The 22,836-nt window shown below is 33.9% G+C and overlaps 2 protein-coding genes across 2 annotated transcripts; one reads left to right on the forward strand and one right to left on the reverse strand.

Annotated features, from left to right (window-relative positions):
• Window positions 1–239: 239 nt before the first annotated feature.
• LOC121234718 (MOB kinase activator-like 1B) lies at window positions 240–9,575 on the reverse strand. The gene is made up of 7 exons (XM_041130783.1): window positions 9,417–9,575; window positions 4,852–4,900; window positions 3,587–3,695; window positions 3,281–3,374; window positions 1,945–2,078; window positions 1,695–1,858; window positions 240–434 (listed from the first exon to the last, which is right to left on the reverse strand). Exons 1-7 carry the CDS (start codon window positions 9,437–9,439, stop codon window positions 360–362), a joined length of 648 nt encoding a protein of 215 aa, XP_040986717.1. The 5' UTR covers window positions 9,440–9,575; the 3' UTR covers window positions 240–359.
• A 4,404-nt stretch (window positions 9,576–13,979) lies between these two features.
• Window positions 13,980–14,708, forward strand: LOC121235482. The gene has a single exon (XM_041131832.1). The coding sequence runs from the start codon at window positions 13,980–13,982 to the stop codon at window positions 14,706–14,708; it is 729 nt and encodes a 242-aa protein (XP_040987766.1).
• Window positions 14,709–22,836: the final 8,128 nt, after the last annotated feature.

Here is a 22,836-nt window from a genome sequence, read left to right on the forward strand (position 1 = left end):
TCCTCTGTAAAACAGCCACGCCACATAGAGAAATCAAAGGAAATGCTTTTCCAGCTGAGAACCTAGACAATTTATATATATTCACCTAGTTGCCTGTCCTTCAGCCATTTCTGCAACCTCCCAATACCAATGGCAGCGCATTTGCTCTTGAGAGTTGAGTGTTCGACGATGATTTTAAAGACTATATAAGTTGGCATCAAACCAATTTAAAATAGTCAGGCATACAACACAAGCATATCAACTTGAAATATAAATCCACTTGATAGAAACCCTTAAGTCATACATTGAGCAGTATTTATTTGATTTAGTTCAATCAAGTTTCCCTGATACGTTTTGTTTCACAAGATAAGCCAATCCATCTAGTAAGGAACAATGATGGAATCTATGAGCTCTTGAAGTGGAGCCAGCTCCTTTCTTTCAATTAGCCCAAATTCCTGCCAAGAATCAGAATCATAAACAATCAACTAATAATTTATTTTCTTGTCCAAAAAAGAAGGAAAGAATTTCTTGCACCGCATAAAAATTGTATTTGAATGTAGATTGAACATGTTTAAAAGTTACATATTTGGTGTTTAAACATTTCATAGCCAAATAGAGAAAACAAGAATGAAATGGCTTCTTCTCCACCTTCTGTGTCCATGATTAGGGATGTATGTTCATGTTTTTCACAACCAAAAGACATGATTTTGCAGCACCATGATCAAACGAAATAAAGCTTTCCCATTAGTAAATACTCAATGTTTTCCGATCCATATTTTAGTGTAAAATGAGACAAGCCCAGAAAGGGAATAGGATCTAGTTTCTAGGCTGGTGAAGATCTTTAACAAACTAATGCTAGCTTTGACTTTGGCCTTCATGAAGAACAATTTTCAATTTCAAATATTCAACTTTTTCATCTAATCATTACCTATTCATTATCCAAATACAAAACCCAATACAACTTGCCCATACTTCCAAACAAAACATAAAAAACAATCTAACTTTTTCAAATTTCAAAACAAAAATAATATTAAAAAACTATATTCAAACAATTTTTTAACTTTATAATATTTTTATTTAACTTTTTCTCTTATTTCCCAAAGGCCAAAACCCAATAAAATATATTTAATTCAAACTATTTTACTACTATTTACAGATATTCTGAGATATTCTAATTTTCCAAATGATCCCTTAAGACTTATGGACCTATGGTAATAGCATTCAACTGAGTCAGCTGGGTACGTTCTACCGCCAGAGTCTTTATAAGTTGACATCACAAACATCAGGATACAAAACCCCAAAAGAGGCATAAAAAATAGTCCAGTGACGAGGTTAATAGAGTAGATCTTTTTTTTTTTTTTTTTTTTTTTTTTTTTTTTTTTTTTATTTCTTTGGTTAAGTAGAGTAGATTAACTTAATGAAAAAGAAATTTTTCAAAACCTCGTGAGAAAGCCGATATTAAGAGGGTAAAAGATATGCATGAGACAATATAAGGCAAGCAAGGTTACTCTGCGATTCCTGGCTTATCTAGAATCTTTCAATTAGATTTATGCCAACTCTAAAAATGTTAAATAGAAACAAAAAACAGAGAACAAAAGAATATATTTGTCAAGCTCACGCTGATGTTCAATCAGCAATTTCCATACATGAAATAGTATGAAATGCTAAACAAGAAAATACGGAGAAAACAAGTCATTGAGGTATGGAAGACTTACACAAGTAAATAGTATGAAATGCTTAAAGCATGTATTTAGATGGGCCTCCTCCTTGAGGCTTACAATTTTTTGGAAATGAGTGTGATAGATGTGGGCATATACACGGAACAATCTTTTGAAAATTGTCTTCACAACATCCTTGAAATTGGGAGGAAAGGGTGCCCCTACAAAAATTTTAGTGGACAACTAAATATAGGAAACTGAAGGAAAAATTTGAGACTAAAGGCTAGAATCTGACAATAGATGTTACCAAGCCTTTGAGGAAAGATGGATTCATTATCAAGCTGGCCTTCAATCCAGTCCATTAAAAGCTCAACATATTTTGGAGCAGAAACCTCAATCGGTTTCTTTATTTTTTCCCCATCTGCCCATCTATACTCGTATCTGTAAAAAATTTATACGCATATTAGAACTGTAAATCCATGCCTACACAAACACATGCAGAATTGAAGACTTGGGATTTATTTAAAGTGGGCAAGATCCATTTTAATTTTTAAATCAATTACCAACGTATTCGACTCTGAAGAAGGCAGAAATAAGAATTACCCCCACCCCCAACCAAAGAGAAAAATAAAATAAAAGAAGAGGAAAGAAGAGAGAGCAAATTTCCAAAAATAATTTAATATGTGCAGGAAGCCACAACAGTATCGAAGAGAACCTTCAAGGAATAAATCGAACAAATAAAAACCAAAATAATAATGAGTTAGATTAATACCGCCTGCATAATACAACAGAGATACAGAACTAAGGAAGAGCTAGACATGTAAGCCAAATCTAAGGATTTACTCAGTGCAGTCTCTCTCTCCTCTCTCTTCCTTGTAAGTCTACTCACTACAGTCCACATTAAGGGGAAAAGAAGTAGAAGTTGCAAGCTCAATGAAAGCCCAAACCAGACACAACAACATATAAATATGAGAAGTGCTACAGTTACAAAGAGAGTCTACAAACGTATTCCACAAATTGACGTGGTTTGATGTGATCCGTCAGATCTACTTACAATAAAAGTAACTTTACAATCCACAACAAGACACGTGAGTTTGTGAGATTACTTTTGTGTAATTCTTTTGTGGCTAAGTATTTCTCTATAAATATTAGTTCAAAACTAACCTTCGTTTTTTATGAGGGCAGAAACAAATTATCAATTGTTGACAACAATTATGCTCATTAATTTTCAATAATTAACAAAGACAATAACAAGAACACCTGTCAAAACCAATTTATTAACATAAATCATAACAAGCACTTTAGTAGAAAAGTGGAAATGAGAATGATTTAACTGTAAACTAACCTATAGATCCTGTGATTCATGAAAAATAATTTAATTTACTGCAGGAAGCATGATATAAAAAACTTATTAAAGTGAGAACGCATGAACCAATCCTGTCCTGTGATTTAAAACATAGGCATAAATGCCAAGTTTCAACCCAAGGACGAGAGAGATTTTCATTTTAAGATAAGAAATATCCCAAATATTCTATGGGGGCGAAAAATAAATGGAAAGTTACATTATTGCACTTTCATAAAATTAAATATCACGACTGGAAAGGGAAGGGAAAAAAGAGACAGCTTTTGATATCATGCCATACTTGGGGCCTGCGGTCATCGTTTGACAATGCTCGTCGGTACAGAACTCTGTGAGGGTACCAAATAGCAAATTTACTTGGTTGAAGAAATCAACAGCTGAAGTTAACAAAAAAAAAAAAAAAAAAAATCACATTAAGATTTGGATTTCAAGCTGCAGTAAAATTTAAATTAGCAATAGCTAAGTAAAGAACATTACATAGATTGCACTAAACTTCAAGATTAACAAGTATAGGATAATAAAACAAAAGAGAAAAGATCATAAACTTTCACAGGCTACTTTTCTAAAATGCATGAGAGAGGATAATTACTGTTAACAGCCAGCCACTCATTTAAATCCTCCCCCGTAGGAAGTTTTACTGCCTCCCGCAGATTTCCACTGCCTAGGGTGGCATCAATGTGCTTTCTGAGTTGTGCCCCCTGCATTACCAACAGGATTTTTTGATAAGAATAAAATTTCATTAAGAATTGCAAAAGGTGCAATCCAAGTATACAGTATGTATACAAAAGATGGGTATTTTCAGTTGTTCCAGTAAAATAATGCACCTTCACTGTTAAGTTCAAAAAGTACTAAATATTATTTCATATACAGAAAAATGAAGAAAAAACAAATTAAATACAAAGTATCAAGAGCATCAAACTGGAGTCTCGTAAGTGAAAAATTCTGGATAAAGAAAAATGGCCAATAAGTGACAATCAGACACCACTGCAAAAGCTACTCACTCTCGCATATAAGACCTACTTTCAAGTGCATAATTCAACCTTCCATGAATAACCCCAATAATTTGAAGAATTACAAATTCATAGGAACATTTATTTCAATTTTCAAATGACTGATTAAAGAATCATTCTATCAGCTCCATGGAATTTCTCAATAGCACACACTCCCAGGAAATCTAGTAAATTCAATTATAATGGTGCTAAATCCTGATTAGGAGGAAAACTACCCACAATGATCCACAACTCCCTAGTTCTCTCTAGATTTAAATTCAAACCCAACAAATCATATCTTCTTTCACTCTACTCAGTTTCAACATTCAAGCAAATCACTTTAGACTAAGGTGCGGTTTGGATAGTGAGATGAGATGAGATAGTTTTAGATGAAAGTAGAATAAAATATTGTTAGAATATTATTTTTTAATATTGTTATTATTTTGGGATTTGAAAAAATTGAATTGTTTATTATATTTTGTGTGAGAATTTGAAAAAGTTGTAATGATGAGATGAGATGAAACACTTTCATTATCCAAATGGAGACTTTCCATCTAAAAGACTTATTATTTCATTCTTTCATCCTTAAATCTGAACAACACGATTCCAGGAACTTAATTGGGACCACGTTCTCATGTACCCTAGAGAGAGAGAGAGAGAGAGAGAGAGAGAGTAATTGTTTCACATGAAAGATGAAGCAGGAAAAGATTTACCATCAGTATGAGCTCTATTGGTAAAAAAGGAAAAATTAACATCCAGAGGAAAAAAATCATAAATCAGGCCACAAAAATTAATAAATCTTGCCAAATTTCAAACCTTCAAGAAATAGATGAAACCAACATCACTAATTAAGAAGAGGAACAACCTTACTCCCTGAGGGTGCGCTCTTTTTTGGACGGAATGTCCTCTGGTTTCTGTTTGTAGAACATTTAGTTAGGTAAGAATATCCGTGAAAGAGATGCATGACAAGGTTTTAAAAGGCATCAACAAGGGACAGCAGGACTGATGTATTAAGCAGGATTTATGGTACACTACTACCACAATATTCACATGCACACAGCACAAACACACATAGAGAAGCCTTGGGCCCAGTCAGATAAAACTTCGTCAAGCCCATCAAATTTCTAATTCTCCACTCAGCTATATGAATCTTTTTTTCTTTTTTTTTTTTTTTCATTTTGGCCAATAAGGCCCATACTCTCACTTTTTTTAATCTTGTCTTCTTCACCAATCCTACTTATGATATTTTTAATCTCCTTATGCCCCTCTTTTTCCCCTTCAACTTGAATCAAATTACTCTTTCTCACTAATATACCCATAAGTCTCATTTCAAACGGTCAAATCATCATGGATGAGTCTCTTGAATCTCAAGAGAAACTTGTTTACATTGTACAATCAATGATATGTAACAGAAAACTGTTACTTGTACACACTTTCACATGGTTATAGAAAAGCAAGCAGCCACGCAGTTCTCCTTTTCATTGGATACACTAACACCATAGAAACGCTGGACAAGGTTCTGAAATTGTACTTCCTTTTCACAGATGAAATTGTACTTCCTTTTCACAGACTTCTACACCCGTTATCTTCTGTGTTGAAAAATCCCACCAACTAAATTGTTTAAATGACTAAAAACAAAAATATCGTTTTCAAACAAGCTACCAAACAATTCTCCTTTTCATGATACACGCAATTCCATCTTATCACCGGTTATCTACAACAGGTTTGCATTTAAAGTAAACTTGCATAACAGACTACTAATTTCATTAGCACTTATTTTCTATGAGTTATAACTCCAAAGTAAATCGTTTTGATGATGATAAACACAATACTAACATTTATTTTAGCAAAGATAAACCAGAGATAATAATTCGAAAGAAACTTAAAGAACATGCTGATATTTCTCTGTTCTTACACAATAGTGCCCACAAATGATGATGATTCGTCTTCTATATGGGACACAGTGGTTGAGAAAGTAGAGCGGAGACTGACGGGATGGAAAATGATGTATTTGTCAAAAGGTGGTAGGATTACGTTGATAAAAAGTACTTTATCTAACTTACCAACATATTTTTTATCCTTGTTTTCTATACCTGCAAGTGTGACGATTCAAATTGAGAAACTCCAACGTGATTTCTTGTGGAGTGGAGTGGGGGAGGAGTTCAAGTTTCGCCTAATCAAGTGGGAGACGATATACCGCCCTATTTCTAATGGTGGTTTGGGCATCAGAAGTATGAGGAACTTCAATCGGGCATTTCTTGGCAAGTGGTTGTGGAGATATCATAAGGAACCAGAAGCCCTGTGACAATTGGTGATTGAGAGCAAATATGGAGATTTATGGGGGGGATCTGGTGCACTAACGAAGTAAGATGCGTATGGAGTGGGTTTGTGGAAACACATTCGAAGAGGATAAGAGGTCTTGAGTAGACACACTAGACTACTTCTGGGTGAGGGCTCAAGGATTAAATTCTAGAGAGATAGTTGGTGTGATAATAGTACTCTACAAGAGATATTCCCTTCACTGTTCAATATTGCTAGTGCTAAAGATGTATCGGTGGTGGAAGTTATGGAGATATCCGGGGGGTAGATCCGTTAGAACATCACCTTTAGTAGAGCGGTACAAGACTGGGAAATGAGCAGCTTTGCAGATTTTTACAGCCTTTTGTACGCTATATTACCAAACACTCAGCAGGTAGACTTAATGTGGTGGATACCCGATGGTAAAGGGGTATTCTCAGTTCGCTCTTTTTACAAGACTCTCACACAAAACCCCAAACTCAATTTCCATGGAGAAGGATTTGGAGACATAAGGCACCTCCCAAAGCAGTGTTTTTTGTGTGGACAGCTTCGTTGGGGAAGATTCTCACAATCAACGACTTGAGGAAACGAAGGGTAATCATTGTAGATTGGTGTTGCATGTGTAGAGAAGGGGGAGAGTCTGTAAACCATCTCCTACTACATTCTGAGACCGCTCGGGTATTATGGAATGAGGTGTTTAGTAGATTAGACTTGTCTTGCGCTATGCTGGAGACAGTGGTGTCATTGCTGGCCATCTGGACAAATTTAAGAGGGATGCAATAGATTAAAGCTATATGGAAGATGATCCCATATGCATTATGTGGTGTTTATGGAAGGAACGTAATGACAGGACATTTGAAGACAAGGAGAGATCGCAGGAGGAGCTGAAAGTTTTTTTCTTTAGAACACTTTGTACTTGGGCCATTGCTGTTAATTTCAATGGCATGGACCTACATGATTTTCTTGTCTATAATGTGCCTATGTAGCTTAACACATTATAGAACTATGTATATGACTTTGCCTATTCTTTGATCAATAAAATTTGTTTACTTATAAAAAAAATAATAATAATAAATAAATAAATAAAAGAAAGATGATGATGGTTTATGTCAACTAGATTATGGTTGTAAGAGAGGCTGTATACCTTATAACAACTATGACAAATGGACTCAAATATGCCTGGCGAAGGTGATTCCAGGTGTCATGTCTGATAAGCTCCCAAATATATGTAGGAATAAGCACCAAATATGACTAGGGAGACCCTGACCAAGTATATATGTTGCTATCTTCCTTTAAGATATGCGTATGCAATATGTTAGCAAAAGAAAATTACTTTCCTTGTCTAGCAAAGGTGTTTTTTTTTTTTTTTGTTGCTAAATTCCTCCATCGGTTAACAAAGGTAATTTAGTGAAAGAATCGTCGTATGCTCCAGAGGATAGAAAGTGAACACGCCCTCAAGAAGGAACTTACTGTAAGTGCACCCCGGGTAATTCAAGGGGAAATTTCCCCAGTTCGATGCCCTCTAGAAATTGTTTGCACCCAAGAAGATTCATAGCAAAGGTGTTTTTTCTGATTTACATATCCAATCATTTAGGTTTACCACAAACAGGTCAATGTAATTATATTACAAGGACAAATTTGTCACTTGCACTATATATTGGAAATTTTTAACGATCAACTAGCATATATGTAATGAGGCTATAATATCTACTTGTCTTTTACTACTGTTTCTGTTGCGCTTGTATATGCATGACAAAACGTTATATACTGAAAAGTGCGACCAGCATATAATAATACAATGAGGCTTGCAAACTAGCTTACACAAATCAAGCTATCATTTATTATATACAGTGAAAAATGGACCTACAGCTATTAATTAATGATATATACGTAGCTTATGTGAGGATTGAAGTCAATTTAGGAATTCCTATCCGGTGGGCAAAAGCTTTTTTTCCTATCGCAGGTTTGGAGGGTGAGATGAGAATTTTGTGTTTTATTTGAGATTTTAAAATATTGTGTTTTAATATTATTATTGTTTTGGGATTTGAAAAAGGTGAATTGAGATTTGAAAAAGTTGAATTATTTATTATATTTTGTATGGGGATTTGAAAAATGTGTAATGATGAGATAAGATGAGATGAGAATTTTGTGTCTCATCCCACCCCCAAACCTGCTTAATTGAGATGGACTGTTCCCTTTTTAGTGTGTTATGAGTTTTCAGATTAGTAGCATGTTCTTACATTTTAATATCAGTTGTTTTAGAGTTAGTTTTAGATATTTTTTACCAGTAAAGTTAGTTTTAGATTTCAAAATGTAGCCTACATAAAGGTCATGCGTGAGACATATTATGTGTGTAGTTGCTTATATTTTTCTTCAGTTTCATTAATAGAGTTCTCTTGCAAGATTTTTCTCTATATTCTTGTGATCTCAAAGTCATTTCTTTATGGTTTTCAAAATAGCTGTGTGATGTCAATGCAGCATATTTAATTTCCACGATGTCCACTATGTTTGTAGTGTCAAATTTGATTTGTATGCTGCATTAATATATTCTTATTTGCAGAAATGAATTCTGCAGTTAATAAGTGCCTTTCTATATTAAAATTTTGGCAATTGGAAAGACCACATGATTCCTCCTGCTATTTATGTTCGAGTGTTTGCTTATCGTTCAATATCATCCCATAACACTAACTCACTGATATGACCATAACTCTAACTCACTAATATGACCAACTTATCAATTATTATAACCCCCATATGCAGCATGGCTATAGGCTTATAGCATATACGCCACTTTACTTGCCATTCGAACCAGACAAATCAAAGTAGAAATCCATTAAAGATTAGCACCATAGGCATGCACATAGGTATATTGACAAGTAAATACGGAATTAATCAAAGTCAATAAACCCCAAAAGATATCCGATCACTAAATTTGCGGTCTACCCAATACAACAGATCTGTCAAAATTCATCACAAACCCATGTACCATTTTCCTGCTTCTGGGAAAATTTCAAAAACCAAGAACACAGTAAAGAACTCCCACAAAATAAACGAAAGAGAGACAGAATCATACATTTCCGGAGGAAAATAAAATTTTAAAAAAACTCGTTTTTTTCCCCAAAAAAACCATACCTGCCCAGGCCGAAGAGACTCATGGCTGGCGGGAGAAAGAGAGAGCGGGTTTGGGTGATGGTATTGTCTTTCGAGTTCCTTCAGGTGCGAGCTCGGGTTGAAAATTGACAACGAAATACAGAAGGCATAAAAGCCAGCAGCTTACTGAATTTTGTTGTAATTATTTTTATTTTCCCTACTATCTCGTTAAAGAGCGGTGCTACTCAGCCACCGCTCAGACATACCACTGGTTGTTTTTGTATTATTATTTTTTTTATATTTTTTTAATATATTTAAATATTTAAAAAAAATATCAATACACATCAAATTACTTTAAAAAAAAAAAATACCATTGGGGACTTGGAACGGCAAAATAGTTTTCCTCTTTAGTTAAATTCCAAAGACGTCCCCAAATATATTAATATTTACGTAACGAGCACCTGGTATTGCCCGTATTGCCTGCTACAGTTGTTGCTGTAGTTAGTGCTCCCCGTGTTTTGCGTATAATTATGATAAAAATCTTTAGGGAGTTTTTGCTCCTTTCATTTTGTCCTACTTTCCGGCCGATGCAAAAGGTTGTCCAATTCCGACGGCCCTGGTTGACCGGGGAGCCTGCCCAGACGGCATTTATTCTCGGTTCCGGCAGCTCAAGATTAAAATGGTAAACACAGGTATTTAATTATTTTTACAAGATCCAAGATTAAAATGGTAAGCACAGGTACATAATAATTTTTACAAGATCAATGTAAATATGGAAAGAATATTTGAATGAGGTTTGCTCCTCATCATCCCCACACACCATATATATATATTTTTTTATTTTATTCGTTTTGAACTACTTGAATTCTTCTACTTATCATTCATTTACTATAAATTTGATAAGAGAAAAAAAAAATGTGGTGTGTGAGAATGATGAATATAATTTTTCAATTCATTAGATCTAATTTACAATAAAAATAACTTTACAATCTAACATACCACATTATCACGCAATTTTTGAGTATTTTTGTAAAATTTATTTGTGACTAAAGTATTTCTAATATTTAAATAAGTTTAAAGTAAATTTGATGTGCATAATATTATTATAAATTAATTGATTTTTTTTTCCTACATAAGGTTATTCTAGTTGAATTAGGGTTTTTATTTGAAAGTTTTGTTATAGTTTTTTTTTGTTGGTCATAGATTATTGGGGTGAGGATTTCTTTTTTCCGTTTTCAGTACTGAGGCAAGAGCACCTCACACGTGAATTTTTGTTAATGATAGGAATATATATATATATATATATAAGGGTGGCAATATATGACACGATCCATTAACCCAACAAGAACACGACATGATAAAAACGGATTAGGGTTTAGACTTAACGAGTTCGGGTTATGACAATTTAACCCGTTAAGACACGATTGCTCAACAGGTCACTAACAGGTCAACCCGTTATGACTCGTTAAGGAAATAAAATTTATCTTTATACCCTTAGATCTAAGACTAAAAAAACCCTAACTCTAACACTTCTAACCCACGCCGCTCCCTTCCAATTCTAACTTCTCTTCACTTCCTTTCCTAAGTCCCGACTGATAACCCACGCCTCACTCGTTCTCCAATTCTCTTCACGGTGACTCACCACCCCTCTTGGTCTTCAACCCATTAACTCACGCCACCCATCCCTCTTGGCCTCGCCCACAACGCCACGCAAAGTCACGACTCATGGATCGCCTTGCCCACGTAGAGTCACGGATCTTCAAGCTTACTCTGTCGCCCATGCAAAGTCACAGACTCACGCCGGCCCTCGCCCACTCCACGTCGCCCATTGTAAGTCAATCCGAGATTTTTCATTACATTTATGGATTTAGCTATTGGTTGGTTGCTGAGAAAAAAGAAAAAAAGATGGAAATTTCCTTAGCATTTAAATGTTGGTCGGGGGAATTTCCTTGTCTCCAACAACTGTGTGATGTTGATTCGAAATAATTGTAAACGTTGTTAGCATTTACAGATTTAAAATGCTGATTCGTCCATTACTCCTTATATTTGGTCTCGCAACATACAAAATAATGAAATATGGTAAAATGACATCACCCATCATTTTGTAGACTCGCAACAAGTGAACATCCATGTTGAAGAGTGTAAAGACTCTTGCTGGTCTAAAGTCTTTGTAGACTCGCAACAATTACTTCAATGTCTTGCTGGTCTAAGTCTTTTTAGGATATGTATAATGATTACACATTTACAACCTAGTGTAGTCTCTTGAACACAGAATATAAAAACACCTGCAGCTTACAAATAAATTATGGGAAAAAAGAGCAGAAAAATACTAAATGTTATTGCCTGTTGGTCATACTTTTGAATGAACAATAGCATTCTCATATGAGAATAATTAACCTTAAGTTGGGTCATAAAAAGATCACTTTCAACATTTAAAGGGTATAACAGAAGGAGTATAAATACAATTAATTTGTTTAGGTATTGACTTTTACATGCATGCAACGATATATATATATATATATATATATATATTTGATCATCCATGATTTACATATGTTCTTGTTGTTTGTTGTCAGATGAGTTCGACAGCAGGTGATGGAGTTGGAGAACAACAAAGGCAAGGAGGATGTTCTACTTCCTTCTTCAAGTTCTAAATTTGTTTAGATTTATGTTTTTATCATATTTGGGATTGTAACATTAATATATCTACCATATGTGTTTTGTTTATTATATTTATGATGTAATTTTAATAATGAATATTTATAATGTGTGTGGATCATATTTGTTTGGATTGTAATTTTAGACTTATAGTTAGTTTTTTAATAGATATTATTTATATTTAAATATTTATATAAAATAAATTAGGTTAAACGGATCAAATCGTGTCGTGTCGTGTCTGTTCATAACTCATTAACGTAAACGGGTTGAAACGTGTCGTATCATGTCAATTTATTTTGTATTCACTAACGGGTCATAACGGGTCGTATCGTGTCAACCCGTTATTTTATTGTGTCGTGTTAGAGTTTAAGATTTTGACGCGAAATCCTTAACAGGTCGTGTTCATGTTAACCTATTAAGTGTAATGTACATACCTTGACACAAAACAAACACGACCTGTTAGCACGATTTGACAGTACCCCTATTAATATATATATATATATACACACACGAAAAGTGATACATTTATAAAGAGATTTGACAAAAGTAATTAAATTCACAAGCTGACGTGGTTTCATATAATACGGTAGATCTATATTACAATAAAAATAATTATATAATCTAATATACCACATCAAGCCATGTCAATTTATGATTTAATTTTGTAAGATTTATTTATGGCTAAAGCATCTATTTATATATATATATATATATCATATATCATGATATGGTCTAGTAGTACCGTATGTAGTTTTATCAAAGATTATGACTTTTTTTTTTTTTTTTGTAGTGCAGACAATGATGAGTAGATTTCCAAAAGTGTAGCCAATTAAAGTCATTGCAAAGAGCAAGGCAAGTATAATAATTAGTTAATAAATTAACCCAATTCTCCTTAATTTAATTCCCATTAAATTATTAACGGGATAGATAAGTACTAGTGTGACGACTAGCCTGATACTAGCTATACTGAGGATCATTAATGTGATATATATGTATAAAAGAATATAATAAAAATTTTTATAAGCCTTAAATATAAAAGTTTCATACAAATATGTTATAAAAACATGAATTCTACTCTGAAAAAAAAAGATTTTTAGTGTCGAAGCTCACTGTCTAAAAAAAATTGTGCTAGACTTACTATATATATACTTAAGTCTTATAGCTAGTACCACTCAATATATATAAATATATATATATATATCGCTGATAACAAATCATCGATCATGTGTTAATTTAATCATATTTATCTTGATCAAGTACTTGGGTACTGGTAATTTGTTTTGGTGGGTGCAGAGGGATCGATCAGGTTTAATTAGTTCAAACAATATATATATATAGTACTAACTATATGTCGTTTAATTTGCAAATAAATCGGAAGACTTCTGTAACCTTGACGGACTCTCTATGGTGTGGCGACTTAATCGTACTTATAATATCATGATGATCATGTATATACTGATCATTTCGGGAAGTTTATCGTGATGATCTGTTCGTAGCATGCATGCAGTTGCATGAACTAATTTATCCACCTAATCGATGGGAATAATTCTATAACCTCCCTCAACTAATTCTCCAACGTCTACAATATTGCTGTACCTACGTAATTTTGAGAGATCTAGAGAGAGAGAGAGAGAGAGAGAGAGAGAATATTACTGTGCATGAAATCGTTCTTCTTCACGCCCTAATAATATTCCATTAAGGATAATTTCATGCACAGTTAAGTCTCCATGCGTAAATCTTTTCTCTCTGTCTCTTTCTGCTCTTTCTCCCTAGATCACATATCTTCCTGATCTTCGATATTCCTGCATGCATGCATGGCCGCCTGATCTGCGTACGTCCGTGCGTGCAAAGCACTGTCGACCTTCTATACATATATACATGCGATATATGTTTGATATACGTATATTTCTGATCTTTGATCTCCCGGAGCAGAAAATTAATTAAACCATGGTTGCAAGCGGCATATTCCTACCCATTAAACCTCCACAGGCAGGGAAAGTGCACCCATGTAACATCAATGAAAACGACCCTCGGCTTCAAAACTTGCCACCCGACGGTACTCCTAACGTCATGAGCATCGGCAAATACGCTCTATCCCTAATTGCCATGCTGATTTCCTTTATCACCATTTGCGGGATTATCTCCACCTTTGCGTGGTTCACCTTCAAATCAAAAGATCCTACTCTTCGTGTCGACTCGCTATCTTTATCTACATTCGACACCTCCAACTCCACGTTGACAGCCATTTACGAGGTCGGCCTCACCTTTCATAACCCGAACGATGTCTTGAAACTTGATTTCGAGGAAATGGAGGTCTTTGTCTTCTACAAAAGACACTATGCTTTCGCGGGCTCAACGATGGAGCCTTTCAGCATGGACGTGAAGGAAACGAAGTCCCTGAATGCAACGCTTGGGAAGATCGGAGCGCACTGGATATGGGAGGACTCGGTGGTTGAAGAGATTAGAGGGGATAGAAAGAAAGGGACGGTGGGGTTCGATTTCCTAATAAGAGAAACGGTAATATTCAAGGGTCCATGGTGGTTGTGGTGGAAAGGGAAGGAAACAGTGGCGCACTATTGTTCGAATTTGGAGGTCCTGTTCGTGAATGCCACAGACGTCGGAAGGTTGAGAAAAGGTGTGAACGGTGCTCCCGCAAGGTGCCACGAAGTTGGGTAGATTAAATATGTACATTATTAACTGGGTTATGTTTTTTTTTTAAAAAAACTGTTCATATATCATCATCATCATGTGTATCGATCGATGATCCCAGCTTCATCGATTGACCATCGATCACTTAATTTCATGTGATCATGCCACGGCCGACAATAATATTCCAATTTGTTCGTGCCGGTCTATACAATGTGTAGAGATCAGATCATGTAGCGCCGGCGATCATGATCACAATCATCATCATGCAGTGACGGACGACGGTATTATATAGCCCTTACAAAAGAAAGAAGAGATCGAATATTTGCAATATACATGATCGATGATGGCTTTCTGCGGTTATATATATATATATATATATATATATATATATATATCATCAGATCATCATCAGTATGTTTATAACCGTTATTCCTTCTATATTTTGATCTGTGGATCGAGGAAATTAATAACATTGATCATGAGTAGATCAATTGAAAATACAAGAGCTATATAGCTAGCTAGCCAGCCAGCTCAAAAAACAAACGTTTCTCATGATGTTTATATGAATTCTTTTATTTATTTCTTAAAAAAAAAATAGAGATCTAATAAAGCCTATATTGGTTTCTGTCTCATAGTTAATTAATTTCTTGACCTTAAAAGGTTCAGAAAAAGAGTATTACCAGCTAATAGTTATCAATTCTGCTATAGGTACCTAACGCCGGGTACCTGTTGGGAAATTGGCTAACGTGATTAGTACCCGTCAGCTAATATTATTAAAAAGAAAGAAAAAAAAAACTGATTTCAAAAGTAAAGGAAACCCACCATCCCAACCAGTGCCAAAATGGGTCTCAGAAGCAAATCCATCCCAGGTCGTATTATTTGGGTAAAGTCTCAGAAGTAAATTCTCCAACCCACAATTCTGCAAAGTGGCTACCTTTTTCATTTTTTTTATTATTTTCTATGGCCTAGTATTTGAAATCACAGAAAGCCATGGGACAAGTCGACTGTGGGTCTATGAAAGGGAGTGCTGCATTTCAGATGAGAAGATAAAGATGAGAAGAAAATGCAAGGGAGAAGATGCAAAGGAGAAGATGAGAAGAAGAAGATGAGATGTACCGAATTTGAACGAAATGTCCCATTTCATTTTTACAATTTATGCTGAGTGAGTTCCATTCTATAATTTATGCTGCAAATCAAATGGGAGTGCTGTGAAAAAAGTGAGAAGATGAAGATGAGATGAAGATGTGCAATAGATGCAAAAAAAAAGTGAGACAAAAAAAATGGGTCTGCACGAACAACCTGATTTTCGTGTTCTTTGAGGGAAAGGAAAGCTTTCTCCCAAAGCTGTGCTCCTTCAATCCTTTGTTTCGTCTTCGTGTTTGAATTAAATCGTAGTGATTTTGGATATAAACGAAACGTCCCGTTTCATTTTGTACACGTGGATGGCCGTGTACGCCGGGTTCCCCAACCCCGGGTGCAAGCAGCTTTTTTCAATAGTTATTGGGTAACTTTTTGCCCTGTGGCGGTAGATCATGCATCATGATCAATATCTCCTTTAATTAATCCTGCGTCTATGGAAAAAGGAGCTGCATATATGAGTAAATTGTAACGTACATTATGATCGTCTTATCCTCTTATAAGATCGTATTAAATAATTAAAGATTATTTATTATATTTCTATACTTATAAATTTATTATTTAATACTAAATCAAAGGATGTTAAGAAGATAATGATAAAAATAATAATAAATAATTTTTTCTACTTATAAATACATAGAAAGGTAGGCACTCTCACAAAAAAAGAATCCATTTTCATTCAAAAAGGCATCCAGTCCCAACACTAGCATGGTAGTTTATGATTATAAGTATAAGAATGCAAATGATTTGGCACTACAGGAAAAATCATTTTTATTGACAAATAAAACTCGTAGTTAAATATTTATCAAGAAAAATTTAAATTCATCATTATTTTCATTTTTAACGGTCGAAATTATTACCGTCGTTTATATTAGTCGCAAATACATAAGTGAGAAAATTTAACATCAAATGAGAAAGTAATTAAGACAACAATTCTAGAATTAGCAATCTCGATTGTAATTGTCGCTAATAATCTTATTACAGTAGGGTATTGCCAACGAATTGTACTTTGTCATAAATAGTAAAGTTTAGTGAAATTATAATTTTTTTTGTCAGTTATACTCTAATAATTGACTTTTTATGGCCTGATTTATCTTCACAAAAGGTAAACCTTTATCGACGATATAAAACTTGGAGCTAAATTTTTATTCTCAGTGAAGAAAATTTTAAATTCATTGCTAATATCACTTTTAATGGCTAAAATTGTTACTGTCGTTTATACCGATTGTGAACACATAAGCAGGAAAGTTTTCCATCAAATGAGAAAATAATAATTGTAACAACAATTCTAGAATTAGCGATGATTGTAATCGTCGCTAATAATTTTACTACAATATATCTACTGAAGTCTGGATGGCATTTTTGTAGGAGGTTGACATAGTTTTTGTAGAAATCATGTATGAAGTCTTTTTTTGGTCTAGGTGATATGAAGTTAGGTATGCTACTTAGTAATCAAATTAGATGATGATATGAAGTCAGGTATGCCACCTTGGTCTAGATGCATGTCTTAGCCTTGCTTATGCAAGAAATGAACCACCTTGAAATGATTAATTAGCAACATATATACACCAGTAATTTACCTTAATATATGGGAAAGGTAATTATTCACTTCCACATAAGTCATGACTCATCTTGATATTTGTAGTGTCATTGTGAGGTTCCCAGCATCTAAGTGGGAGTGAATAGAGCTTAATGGGGTCATTGGGGTGATTTAGATTGCTTCAGTTTAAAGTCAGCATCATCAAGATTGCTTCAGTTTAATGGGGTAATTTAATATGCTAGTAATAGAGTTTAATGTTATAGGCCAAAAGTATTGCAAAGATACACTACCTGCATGTGTTGAAGGACAATATATTTGTGAACAATATTAACTCAATCATGTTTACATTTTATATCTTGTATTGGTGATGTGTGTGTGTGTGTGTGTGAACAATATTAACTCAATCAACTAGGAATTACTTTCCAGACCGACATCTAGGGCTAATTGCATCGACTAGCTTGGTGGACAATAACAGAATTAAGACGACAATAATATGCCAGAAACATAACATTTTTTAAACAAATTTTGTTGCAAAAGGGTCACCACTGGCGAGTATATACAGTGGAAAAGGTATGTTTCTGACCCTAGAAGCTTGCGACAATTGCTCAGTTTCTACAACTGAAAATTTTAGAAAAAATTCATTAGTGGCCAATGGTTCTAACATGTAAAGAAATTTTCAACCGGTAGACAATGCCACACATGACTAACTACAACAACCTCATCCTTAGAAAAATATCACTTTTAACATTCTGCTTTCATAGATAAAACTCTATTTTTATGACCAAAACAGAGGGATGTACTCTCTTGATTTTTGATGGTATGGATCGAAGGTTGTTTGGGATGAACTCGATGGTCGAAAAAACTTGATTAATTGTGAACAATATATGGATGGCCTATAAAAGTGCAATTGAGACAATAATTAAGGGGCGAGCCAATGACGATACAAAATGGACACAAATGGTGTTGTGACCGTTTTATACACAATTTTTGGCCAAAACTTATGTCAGAAAACCCATATCTGATATAGTGAGAGCATTGCCAGCTACTTGCACTTTTGTCATAAATAATAATTGAGTGAAGTTATAATTATTTTTATTTATAGTCTAATAATTGGCTTTTTGTGACCCGATTTTTCTTCGCAAAAGGTAAATCTTTATCGAAGATGTAATACTCGTATCTAAAAGTTTATCTTCAATGAACAAGATTTTAAATTCATTGCTAATATCACTTTTAACAGCCGGAATTGTTACCGTCGTTTATATTGGTCACAAATACATAGGCAAAAAAAATGGCCACCAAATGAGAAAATAATTTCTCATAATTGACTTCTCACGACCCAATTTATCTTGGAAAATGCTATTTAAATTTATCATTTTTACTCACATGACAATACATGTTGACGTATCAACAATTGATAGGGCTGCAAACGAACCAAGTCGAGTCGAATTTGAACTAGGGGTCGCGAGCTCAATTAACATGTACATCTATTCGAACTCGACTCAAGCTCAAAAAATATTAGAGATTTTTTATCGAACACAGCTCGCCGAACATATATTAAGATTAAGCATGACTCGAACTTGAATACCAAAAATAAACGAGAAAATACAAGCTTGAGCTACGTGCTGGAGCTCAAGCTACTTGACTCTGTCTGGACTTCGCGACTTGAATACTTGTTTCAAGTTTCATGGCATGGGTTCAATGGTGGAGGGCGGCAGAGAGAAGTGGCACGGCTGAGGGCAGCTAGGGTGGCAACGGTGGGAAAGAGAGGCTGTTTGCTCAGAGACAACAAGGTTGTAACACCCCATTCTCGTAGGCTAAGAGTGTCACGTATTTTTCATAAAATAAACCCGACAAGAGATCTCCTATTTCATAAATGAAATTAGAATTTATTTTATAGAAAAATGTCTAATAAAATGTCTTAAAAAATATTAAATGAATAAATTGAATAAATTTATGTCATAAAAGTAAATTTTATTCTAGAAAGTTTGGAACTAAATCAACTGCTCCTTCTAATCTTGGCATACCTGCTCGTATTCATCATCCTTACTTGGGTGGTTATAAACATAAAAAAAAAATTAAAATGAGTCGAAGACTCAGCAAGAAATCCATCACAACGTAAACATAGTAAACATAAGGTTTTCATAAAAGTTTTCATGCTAAGAGTTTAAATTCATAACTGTTCATACTAATGCTTATGCTATGCATGACTGATTTATCTGAATTAACTGGTTGATATGACTGATTTATTTGATTTAATTGATTTATTTGACTAGCCAACACACTTAACCCTGTGTACGAGGTTGTGCACAGGCCCCACATCCCGCGACCGTAAGGGAAGCCGCTAATAGTATTCTGGCATACTATGGTGGACCACGCTTGAGCCTATGACTTGCACATCTACCCTGAAACTGAACTGCATTGGTACCATTTATCCGAATGACCATCTAATTAATTAATTTTATCTTATCTTGCACTTCAACTTAAGGTAGCTTATGTGTCTTAGACATATGAGATGCATGACATATTACATACATAATCATAATTTCTGAATTTAAACATTATCCGGAATGACATAATCTTATGCTATGCTAGATGACATGTTTGCATATGACATGAGTGGCGTATAAATAATGGTCGGCAATGAACTGACTTGAATAATACTTATATATAAGTTGAATTATGATGATCCTAATTTGTGATCAAATTATTTACCTCGCTGTGCTTCTTTTTGAATATCACTTCGTAACTCGTCACCTATACGCAATAATAACTATTACTAAATCTGTTTGTGAACAATAAATACTAATATCCTACTTAATTAAATTCACAATCTAAAAGATAGTCAAATAAATCCGGGTATTTAAATTACTTAAATACTAATAACATATTATAACTTAGTAGAGTACTTGAGCTCTTTTAAAATAAGTCATAAAAATCCCAATTCTTAAAATAGGTTTCATTTCTTAACATAATTATTCCAAACTCATAATATATACCTTAATTTTTCTATTTAAAGTATAACATAATAATTTTATTAAAAGTCCTACTAAATAGACAAATGAAATATTAACTAAAAAATTAGACTCAATAGTATACTTTAAAATATATTTCAAATTCTTTAAATACTTTCTTATAAAAACGAGTATTTGACTAATATATTTATTTAATAAAACTAAACTCAACTTAAAGTATTAAGCCCAACCCAACTACAAAGAAAATAATCAAGCAGTCCAAGCCCAATTAAAACAGTATAATAGTTTACAAAATCAGCCCTTTAAAAAAAATAGGAAGGCCCAAGGCCCATGAGAGAAGACAACCCACGTACTGAACAAGTTAAGACACAAATTTGACATAGACACTTAAGGTCAGAGTTGTAATTTAACCATGATTATTCAAGGTGCTTTCTGGAGATTACGCAGCCAACAATGATTTAAAGGCATCAAAGTAATTGTAGAATTAGAGTAGGGGTAATTTTGACACAACATAAAAAGTCTTAAGGCCTTTTTAGGAGGTTACACAGGCAACTTTCGATGGCAATATTTGTAAATACAATCATCTACCTATGAGTACAACTGATAGGGCTAAGGCCTTTAAGGTCAGCTTTATTTCTTGAATAAATCTTTACAATCTCTTCATACTCCACACTTCACATTTTTTTTAATTTTTATTATTTTTTTTCTTTTATCAAATATTTATTATATAAATAATAAATAGAAAATTTGAAATAATTTAAAAAAATGTGGAGTATAGAGTGTGGAGTGTAGTGGAGGTTGTGTAGCAAAATTCTTATTTCTTTTATGGGAAACAAGGCCTTTTCTAGAGGAATGAAGAAAATCGAGAACATCACAAGTGTGGCGATGGAGAAAAGCTTACCGAGAGAGGAAGCAAGCGATGGAGATAGGCTGACAGGTTTGGGATGGTCGGCGATCTCTGTGTTTTTTTCAAGAGGTGATTTTCTCTATTTTTACTGTTTAACTCTGGTTTGAAGTGTGGGGAAAATGTTGATTTCGTTGGAGATTCTGGCCGTGGGGAATCGTGGGTTTGTTGATGGGAATATTGTGAGTAGGAAGAGAGAATTTATAAGAGCTTTGACGTGAGAGTTGGTCTTCCATTAGAATACTAACAATTAACACTGAGAGACGTACGGGCTTGGAGGTTTCTTGTGTTTATTTCAAAGGCTTCGTGGGTTTATATAGAGGGAAAATGATGAGTATGAGGTTAGGATTATAAAATTAAGAGATGAGGTTTATGGGTAGAGATAGGAAGAAATAAGATTTAAATTCAAACTAAAATTCTAGTGGAACGTAAAATCTAATAAAATCTAGTAATAATTATTAATAATAAAACAAAACTCTAGTAAATTCAAAAAAAATTATAATAGTAATTATTAAAATAAATAATGTAAAATCTGATAAGATTATAAAAATAAAAATAATAGAAAAATAACTAAAATATTTACTTATATACCCCAAATCTATGACTAGTATGTTACATGAAGACACCGACAACAACACACATGGAAGCAGAGGAGAGAGAGCTGCGGGAAGATGGAAGAGGATGAGGCATAGCGACAATGGCACGAGGTGGACGGCGACACAGAAGAAGAGGAAAGAAGAGAGAAGGAAGAAGAACGTGAGGATTCTCTACAAAAGAAATAAAGAAGAAAGAAGAAGAAGAAAACAAGAGAGGGAGGCTGGGGGAACGTCGCATAGAAGAAGAGAAATAAGAAGGGGCTTTAGGGATTTGGTCAAAACGCATAGCTTAATCAAAAGGGGTTGGGCCCTTACTTGAAACGAGCTGGTCATCAACTTCACACACATGGCTTAAAAGAAATAAAATACTATAAATCAACTACAAAAAGCCCAAACTCAAAAGACCAAAATAAAATAAACAAAAGACACATTAAAATAAAATACACCATAACCTTCGCAATTCAATAAATAAAATAATATATATAGAAATATTATGAGTATTGTGACAAGCCCATAAATTATTGAGTCAAGTTTATACGAATTTTGTTCACTAGCCTATACCAAGTCGAGTTGAGATTATATGAGTTTAGCTCGTTTAATATTTGAACCAATATTAGTGATCGTGAACAACTCATTTATCAAATGAACCTAATCTGAATCGAGTTTATACGAGTCGAGCTCAAGCTGTTTATGAGCAGCTTGAATTGCAGCCCTAGCTATTGATATGCTGAAAATTCTGAAATTTAAAATTTAGAATTTGAATTTAAAATGGACACCGATAAATGGATCTTATACATAAAATTGTAAGTATATATAACACTACTCATTTATCTTAACAAAAATAAAACTTTTATCGATGATATAAAACTCGTAGCTAAACGTTTAATTTCAAGGAAGAAAATTTTAAATTCATCACTAATATCACTTTTAACGGTCAAAATTGTTACCGTATTTATATTGATTAAAAATATATAAGCAAGAAAATTTTTCACCAAATGAAAAAGTA

This window comes from Juglans microcarpa x Juglans regia, chromosome 6D (genome assembly GCF_004785595.1).
Source record: "Juglans microcarpa x Juglans regia isolate MS1-56 chromosome 6D, Jm3101_v1.0, whole genome shotgun sequence".
Lineage (NCBI taxonomy): Eukaryota > Viridiplantae > Streptophyta > Magnoliopsida > Fagales > Juglandaceae > Juglans > Juglans microcarpa x Juglans regia.